General features: G+C 35.3%; 1 protein-coding gene across 6 annotated transcripts in view; it reads left to right on the top strand.

The window, feature by feature from the left end:
- Positions 1-907: 907 nt before the first annotated feature.
- Positions 908-9,553, top strand: part of LOC129237312 (rapamycin-insensitive companion of mTOR) — a 61,101-nt gene continuing 52,455 nt past the window's right edge. Inside the window, exons 1-2 of one of the 6 annotated variants that reach the window (XM_054871981.1) lie at positions 908-1,116; positions 3,458-3,979. In XM_054871981.1, coding sequence (XP_054727956.1) covers positions 3,931-3,979 — 49 coding nt within the window. In that variant the 5' untranslated portion in view covers positions 908-1,116; positions 3,458-3,930. Of the gene's footprint in view, positions 1,117-1,148; positions 1,185-2,259; positions 2,277-3,457; positions 3,980-9,553 lie in introns of those variants that run through there. The other 5 variants (XM_054871977.1, XM_054871979.1, XM_054871976.1 and 2 more) reach the window with 5 other exon arrangements.

The following is a 9,553-nucleotide window of genomic DNA, read 5'->3' as shown; positions in this document are numbered from 1 at the left end:
TATTATTACATTTGAGAAAATTAATATTAAACTATTACAATTCTATATATGTAGACATGCAATAATTTCAATTAACTAGGGGATATTAAAGGGACTGAAACCACCAGGAAGTTACATGTGAAAGGATTTGTATCAAGGTTCTCAATACGGCTGTCTGTGGAATTTTAACCAGTTAGCCGAATTGGTTTTGTATTTTAGCTTTGGTTTAGAAACGGTGAGTGGGCGGTTTAAATGGATTTTAGTTAGGACGGAGAAGTGGTCGCTTCCATGCAAATTACAATACTTAAGCTCTATGATAGGTTCCCTACCCCTTCTCTACCCACAAATCTTTTACCCATACTGTCCTCATCCTATGTTCAACTTCATTATCCATTTGGTATCAATTTGGTAGATAATGAAGTTGAACATAGGCTAAGGTCGGTATGGGTAAACGTTGTGTGGGTGGAAAAGTGGTAGGTAATCTATCATAAAGCTTAAGTATTGGAGGTAAGAAACGAGTATTCCAAGTTATTTATCATTGCTAAGGTTGTTTCTTTAGCACCGTAGTGGTTGTTTGCCGCTTATGGTATTTACTGGAATAAGCTTAGGCAGCCAGTTTACAACCTTTAAAACAAACTTTTAAGGGAAATTTTGTGCAAATATTATTTTCAATCAAAATAATGGGAACTGTTTTCTTGTAAATTGGTGTCAACAACATCTACATTGTCCGTTGCACTATTAAGAACTCGAATATCTTCAAACTGTATATCAGTATTTAGTTTATTGCTTAGATATATTTGTAATAATTCGCCTTAACTACAGTGCAAGCTTTAAATATTACATCAATCAATTGCATTTGGGTACTTTGTCACTAAATTTTTTACATGCCTGATGAATCCGATAGTTTTACTCGATGACTCTTAGTATATGTTTTTGCACTTGTACGGCAACGTTGGCTATTGTAAATGTGAGGCAATGTCCAAATAAATGTCAAAACGCAGATTACTACCAGAGACGTTCTGCGCGTACCTAGAAAAAGAAAACGTTGAGTATTATTTTACTTTTTGTTTCTAATTAAATTAATAAAAAATAAGAATCGAATCGTTTTCAAGCTAAATTTGTGAGATAAAGTGATTGGTAAGTTCAGCGCTTCTCAAAAAGAAAATATTAAAGTTGCAGAAGAAAAACCGTATGGAAACGAGCGAGTGAGTGGAACGAATGTGTCTGTCGGTCCATGCCGAGGGGAAGTCGGAAGGCTTTGCAAATTTCACTACATTTGAGAAAAAGTGAAGTGAAATTGTGTAAAAAAAGTATTGATGCGCAAAATGAAGTGTATAGAAAATATAAGTAGTGTAAAATAAGAGTGGCATTGAATAGTCTCCTGGGATATATTAAAATGTGGCGGCTAACAAATAAGTTTGAGATTATTTCAATAATATAGTGATATTTTGACTGGTAAAGTGCGATGTGAGTTAAGAAACAAGGGAGACAGTAAAAGTGATGTTTGATGCGCATAAAGCAGTCGAAATTGAAGCGCAGCAAAGACGAAATAGTGTAAAAATGTTATCGAAAAATGTTAATGTGGATGGCGTTATGCTACGCAACGCCCGCGCCGCCGCAGACGCTGTCTACGCTGCCTCATGTCATCATAAATGTAGTGAAGCTCAGCGACATTGACTGCTTTAAAAAGTTCTAAGTGATTAAGGAAACAATAAAATACAATTTGGGGTGTACTTTGAAGGTGTTTATATTATTCGTTCATTGACAAAAAAAACGTGTGTCCACAAATGTATGAAATATACGATGTGTAAAGTAGCGTGGAAAACGCATGCACTGCCGGTGTAGCGTTATGTGTACATAGTGACGACGGTCGGCTTCGCGCCGTATAACACGCATACGTTGACGTCGGCGGCGTTGTCATGCGAATGGAAACAAAAGAAATCAATGGCAAGAGTTTGTTCGTAGTGTGAGTAAGCGAGTGCGCTCTATTTTATTTGTTTGCCGGACACGGAGAGTGAGAACTCGGTGACTGAAATTGAGCATTGCCATCGCTCACATTTCACTTTGAACTATGCTGTTTATAATTATGATAATCGTAAAGAAAACATTACACGAATAAGTGCGTGTTTATCGACAAGTTACAATATCAATGGATATATAATACGGGGGTTTCTTTTGTAAATTAAGTGTTTGAAGCTACTGCATACCTTTATGTTTGGAAGACATATTTGTTGAGGAAGAGGCTCCTGGTGGAAATAAATACGAACATTTTGTCAAAAAAAAGTATGGAAAAAGAGGTTTGGTCAGGAGATTGTTTTGAAAATTATCAAAAGTGTAGATATACCTATTACATATACAAATATTTTAGCATTATAAAAAGAATGCAAAAATATAAATGCTTGATTTTAAACCGTACCGGTACTGTAACGGTCAGTGATGTATATTTGAACAAAGTGATAATATAAAATAATAAATAATGTTAACATTTTGCTTTGACTGAGAAAAGTAGAAGGTAACCACCAACTAAATTCCCCCTTTGCTTTCCGTGTTTGTCCTCGAACTTCAGGTTATGTATATATGTGTGTATATGCATAACATTCCACTTCTGGCTCTTACTATGTTTCTAATTCATAGTATTGCCGCTATTCAAGTAATACGCTCGCTCTTTTAACACATGAGCAGCTTTTACGTTACAACCCTTTACGCTTATCAGTGCTTTGTAATAATTACGGGCAAAAATATACACCAAGGCATTTCTATTCTGGTAAAGCATTTTCCTGCTAAATCAACTCTGCACAAAGTGCAAGACGTTATTATATCTGGACCTTAGGCCTAATATTATATCGTGATTTGGATCATATTAGATTTATACATTTTACGCTTCTTCGTTACGTAGCTATTTGCCAGTTTCTCCTGCAGACCGAGTCCCAATATTAACAGTACTGTGGACTGTGAAGACGTTATGCAGCCTCGAGCTTCACTATTGCAGGCAATTGGCGGCATGATGCAAGTGAAATGGTGCACTGGGCGCTTGCTATATTACCACACGACTTTCTTTCGGCTTCTTTACGGTTGCGCTCTCGTTTTTATCGTACTATATCGTTTTGCCCATTACTGAATGAATAGATTGCAGAAGTGTAGTGGTTGCTGCAGTAAGTTGTCCAATGTGAAACTGCATTCCGCTCTCCTACAGCTACATCTCCACACATTGTTGCATTACAAAAAATGTGTAGATACTCGGCAATGGATAATATACAACCAATACGTGAGATGAAACCAATGGGCAAACGAAAATAGCGGAAACGATTCGATTGAACGGCATGTGATATTTTTTTGATGGTTCAAAAGCAATATTTTCTTCTCTATATTGTGGCGACATAAACAAAGCGTAAAACTTCTTTACAATAGGGAAGCTAAACCATAGGTGTAGTGAGTTATTGAAATTCGAAAAATCATTAATTGTCAGCTAAAAATGCAGATTTCGAAGCCAAGACGACTCGAAGTGCATCGTAGAATATCCTTGAATATATGAGAAATTATGTGGAATAGAAGTGAAAGTACATAATTGTGAAAATGAAAAGATAAATGTGAATTAATTGATTTAAATGTAAAAGCAACATTTTCCGGCATGCTCCGAATATCTCTCAAATGACACGCCTCTGTTGTCTATTACAGTTTCATGGCTCCATTTTATGTATGGGCCACAGTGTATGCTTACTACAATTATACGTGTATCGAAATAATAAATATGCACAAACGAAACAACTGACCAGTTGAATGAAAAAAAGTGTATGAAATAAATCGACTCTTCTAAAATTGTTTATTACGAATTATTATTATATACAAATATGTATGCCTAAACACATTAACACTAGAAACGTCTGTAGTGGAGTACAAACGTCAATTTCTTAATATTTGTGGATACATCGTTCTAAATACATAGATGCAGTTATGGCTTCAAGTTGGAGATATCCAAATAGAACCAAGTATCGTGCGAAAGGTAAGGAAAAAATCACTTTTAATTGTTGCTAGACATGTGACTACACATATATTTATAAGTAAATATTTATATTTGCATATGTACATAGAAAAGCCTAACATATTTTATGATTCTTAATTATTGAAACAATCTCGAAAAATCCCATACGAACAACAAACATATTTGTGATGTTGTGACATATATTTTAATAATATTATTTCACAAATCTACGAACTGTAATTTTTACAACTTCAACATTTTTTAAAGGCCCACTTGAAATTAACCTAAAATACTTCACTAGTTTTGCATATTTGAATGCCACTTGTATATAACTCCATCCTTCGTACTAAATATTAGTGCAATATATGACCGTTCTATATAAGGCCTGTTCTATTCGCCATTTTCCCGCTCGCTATCTCTATGCTCGATTAACTTGAAAGCAACAACAAAGTTAACGAGTCAGATTTGCCGCTGGCGATTATGGCTATAGCTCATTAGGCCGCACTGCCTTACCAGCACATGTAATTTGGGCAACTCTCTTCCCGCGTTGCCGACATACTTATGTATGTTAATTTGCTTCATCTATTCGCCACTTCCTAAGTCTTGGCGAAAAAAAGAGGCCTATAGTACTACTGGCAGGTTATGAAATCCGTTGTTACTATTACTCCCAATACATTTTTGAGGAACGCTCCTGAAGTGGCAGTACTAATATATGTTACATCCATGGTGAAACGATTTTTAGAGGTGTTCTACCTAGCAGACCGTTGTTCGGCTGTGAGCGAAGTTGACAGATATGCCGACGTCAATCGTTTTGTGTGTCAAGCTAAATTTTGCGAAACACAAAACGAATGACGTAGAATCCAAAGTTCCCCTAAAAAAAAATTTTTTTTTCACCATACCTCACAAGCAAACCTGGTACCTATCATCTTGGTGTAACATCCATATATACATATGTGTGTACGTATTTATATATTTATTTATTTATTAATCAACAAACACGATGCTTACAGACAATATGACTAATAAATAACTTCTTAAAAGTAATCTCAGAGTAAGAAAAATCAAAGTCCACGGAAGAAGAACTAGCATTACATCGAGCCAGCCTACTCCTAAAAGGAGCATTCATTCCAACGAAAAATAGAATGAATTGAGGGAACATTAGAATGAATTTTCATCAGCAGAAAATCTATTGAGCTCGCACAAATATCAAAGACAAAAAAAACAACGACAACAAAGCGATAGGACGAAATGGGATAAACGAATTTCATCGAGCGCACAAAAGCTCTCTGAACAGACTCAAATATATTAATATAGACTGCATGAAACGGTCTCCAAACGAATACTGCGCTTTCTAATCTCGACCGAACTAAGGACGACTGCAACAGTTTGAGAGCATAGGGATCAGAAAACGAAAAACTATTTCTTCGAATGAAGGCTAACATTGTGAATATTTTAGAAATAATATAGTTTATGTGAGTGGGGAAGTTGACCGTCTGGAGTCAAAATGAACACCCAGGTTTTTTAATTCACTAATTGACTTTAGTGGCGAGTTTGAGATGTAGTAAGATGTTGCAACAATATTGAAAACTTTCGCTTACGAAGTTTAGTGACATTTACTAATGTCAAAGAACAAACGGTTACGCCAACACACCAACTCTGTATAAGTTATTCAACTCATGCTGGAGAGTCGATGAATCTTCTGGATATTTAACTTCATAATAGATTTTCTGATTATCCGCGTATAGAAGAAAAGTACACACGGAAAAACAGTAGGAAATATAGTTAATGAAGAGAATAAATGTAATAGTAATGGACCTGAGACACTACCTTATTGGACAATAGAGGAAACAATAAAAGAAAAAGACGATACATTATCGAGTCGAACGATACAGTGGCTATCATTAAGATAGGAAATTAACCACCTGAGAAGCTGAGAGTCAAAGCCAAAACCCTTAAGTTTAGCTGCTAATATTAGATGAGATACCCTACCAAAAGAATTATAAAAATCTCTATAGATTTCAGCCATTTTAAACCCCATTTCAAAGGTAACCAAGCAATCCTCCGTAAAGTCAACTAAATTCGTTAACGCAGATCTGCCCGGTACAAACTCATGATAGTTTGGGACAACAAATATTTGAGCTGGCGCTTACAACCTTTGTTGGTATTTTTCGCCGAGCTCTCCTCCAATTTGTGGTGTGTTTCTTGATGTTGTTCCATAAATGGAGGTACATACTTTTGGGCCATCTCCAAATGGCAGATGAGTTTTTTTGAGAAGCTTTTTAATGGCAGAAATACACTCGAAGTTTTCGTATTGCCTGCTGAGGGGCCACCGCTATTAGAAACCGACCGTTTTAACTATGACGTACGCCTTGGATGTACATATATAAATCCAACTTGCTCCAGGAAAGTTGGCCGGACTGTAGAGAGAATGCTGAAATACATGTTAATGTTGTTGTAACATCATAAACATTCCCAATAAATGTTTAGAGAATGATGCTGGAGTGACAGCCCTTGGATATAAATCTGTGTTGTTCCGATAACGTAGAATCGATTGTCGTAGGAAACATCTGTTATATGACTTCAAAAACTCCACAGAAAATATTCTTACATTTCGCATTGCGTAATTTACGTTTTTTGGATCCTATTTCTATGAAGCGCGATGTATGTCTATTACAATAATTAACTTAAAATCATTGCAGAATAGGAGAATAATCTTTTTTTCGTCTTTCATTTTCGATTTTATCCGTGGTGCTGTTGACTGTCCGGTGCTTCTTAAAAGGATTTTCTTTAATATTCCGACCAACGCTCTTCGTAGCTCGCAGTTTTTCTATGCTGTTCTCTCAAAATATCTCGCCTCGAAATTCTCCTATTACTATTTGAGCTTAATAAAATTTCTAAATTTGTTGAGATAGATTTTTAATTTTCAAAAGTTCGCCAATGGAAATTCTTGAATATTTATTATTGTAAGGCTATGTTACCTATATATGTCATTAACTAAGAAACGGACGTCTTAACGCTAAGAAAGAAGGCTTTATTTGAACTGTGAATATAGGACACAAAGAATGTTGGAAGCAAGGCGATTCTATAAAAGGTGGTGTTGGTAAATCAGCTGGTTGGTTTTTTCTTTCGCCGTGTCCGTGTGGCTGTCAGCTCAGAATGAAACAAGGCGAAATCATTATTTGTTTTCTAGTTTCTCAATACTTTGCTTTGACAATCAAACCTACAGAACATTGTTGTTGGCCTAGTGCCGCCACCTTTAATGAATGCGCCTTGGTTGGATGATACAAATGTAAATGGGTTGCCATACTTCTTACAATTATAAATACAATAGTTTAGTTGTACTTTCTTGTTTTGTTAATGCCTATTACCCTTAAAATATGCCCACTTAGCATGAAAGAAATGATTATATTCATTGGCTTAATAAATAAATAAAAAAATGGGGGTTTTTTTATAAAGAAACTTGCATATGCGGGAAGACAAAAAAACAAATTTTTTTTTCGTCAGAAAGGAAAAATTTATCACTTTGAGAATCCTAGATGAGTACATCTCGATGAACCAGGTCCGTCGAAGTCAAAGCATTATACGTTGACAACAACAACAACACCGTATTCATTACGACTAAGTTAGCACAACCAAGGGGTTTTGGGGTTAAAAAAAATTGCTGAAAACAAGCGAAGAGTCAAAATCAAATTTTTTTAATGCGACTAAATGTATTTATCTGTTCCATTGTGATTTGGATTTAATTTGTTTTCATTTAAAATACTTTTTTGTTATATTACTATTTTTTTTTTGTGGATACCAGATACCAAACGGAAAGGAATTCGTCGATTTATGTGATGGGTTTATTCATATTTACTAAGTGAATTAAGAATTATGCATAGCTAAACATGGAGCTCCATCGATCTCTAAAAGAAATATGCAGTGAATAAGTCAATTGGAGAGTGCAAAAGAGTCCATTGGTATGCTTTAGTCCACTCAATATCTGCATCTGTTATAGGAACAAATTAGTGTTCAATGGACTACTTCAGAACTATGTGAGGTGTTGGCTGCTTGTAGACACGTGTTTTGGTATTTTGGGCTATTCAATTCAATTTATCCTATAGTAAAATTTTCCATTATTGAATTTTGAATGCTTTAGTTTCAAACCCGTCCAAGTGCATTGTAATTGAGTATTTTTAGCGCCACTTGTACAATGGGACACCGCTCGTTGTTTTTCATTCTTATTGTTTACTGTTCAAAAAAATCTGAAACCAGCGTACAATCCGAGACCACAACAATGTACGGAAGTTAGTTTCTACAAATGTATCTATATACATTAGGGTGTATCACTTTCTAAACAAAAAACAAAACAGAAATTCGGTTAACGAAGTAAAATTTATTGTATTTTAAGATTTCCATCAAAATATTTCGGAAAAATATTAAGATTTACCTATCTCCAAAAATCTCATCATTTTAATTACGTTGATAAATTTTTTAAACATTTTTATGCCTCAACTGTTCTACCATCTGAGGTAATCTTTAGATAAAATATGTTTGGAAACTTGTTTTATTTATAAACAACTCATTTTTCGAAGGTATTTCATGATGATTTTGGTGAAATATTTAGGTAAAAGTCTTAAAACATAACAAATTCTATGATTCCGGTGGAAAAATTAAATTCGCTTTGTCTCAATTGCATGTTTCTTTCTAAAACAGAAAAAAAGAAGCATTTGTTATTCGGTCTTAATGTATGGTTGTGAATTCTGGCCAACATCAGTGGATAATGTTTCTAAATTGCAAACGTTTGTAAATTGATGTTTCCGCCTAATAATGCGCGCTTGCTGACTTGCACGGAAGGTGCAATCAATTTACAACTGACGTCGAAATCCGTAAGAGGAAGTAGACGTGGATTGGACGCACCCTCAGAAAACCAGTCGAAGAAATACCAACGATTGCTTTGGAGTGGAACCCACGCGGGTATAGACGCAGGGGTAGACCAAGGGGATCCAGGCGACGTAGCCTGCATGACGGAATAACCCGCAATGTTCTTATCTGGACTCAATTGAGGCAACATACAAATGAGAGAAATAAGTGGAAATCACTAATTTTGGCAATATGCGCAATATAAGCAAACTATAATTCGTTATATGGAAAGTGCACATTACCGCCAGAAAAAAAATGTAAAAATTGTAAAAATCATGGATTTTTTGGGTCACTTCAAGCTTCCTACTTACTGACAGCTTACTATCATAATTTTTTGACAGATCACGCGTGACTACTGTCAAACTAAATACATTTTTTTCAGTATTCATTGACATTTCATCTTGGAAAGACTTACGCTCTCAACAACGTTTAAATCGTACAACTCTACAAGGTCAAGTCCAAAATAAACAAGACTGGCGTCATAAAAATGTGATGGCACCATCTTTTTTAATGAGTTAGTGCGTTGGAAGTTACATCCCTAGCTGACTTCCAGTGAAAGCTTGGTGACATTCGGTTCAGTGGAAGCGAAGTTATTGCGTCTAAAGTGTCGATATGTTTGTGTCATCGGTACAAACATAAGTTTCGAACAAAGAGCTAATATCAAATTTTGTTTTAAAATCGGTAAAATGTTTA

Source organism: Anastrepha obliqua, chromosome 2, assembly GCF_027943255.1.
Source record: "Anastrepha obliqua isolate idAnaObli1 chromosome 2, idAnaObli1_1.0, whole genome shotgun sequence".
Lineage (NCBI taxonomy): Eukaryota > Metazoa > Arthropoda > Insecta > Diptera > Tephritidae > Anastrepha > Anastrepha obliqua.
This window is presented reverse-complemented; position numbering and strand designations above follow the sequence as displayed.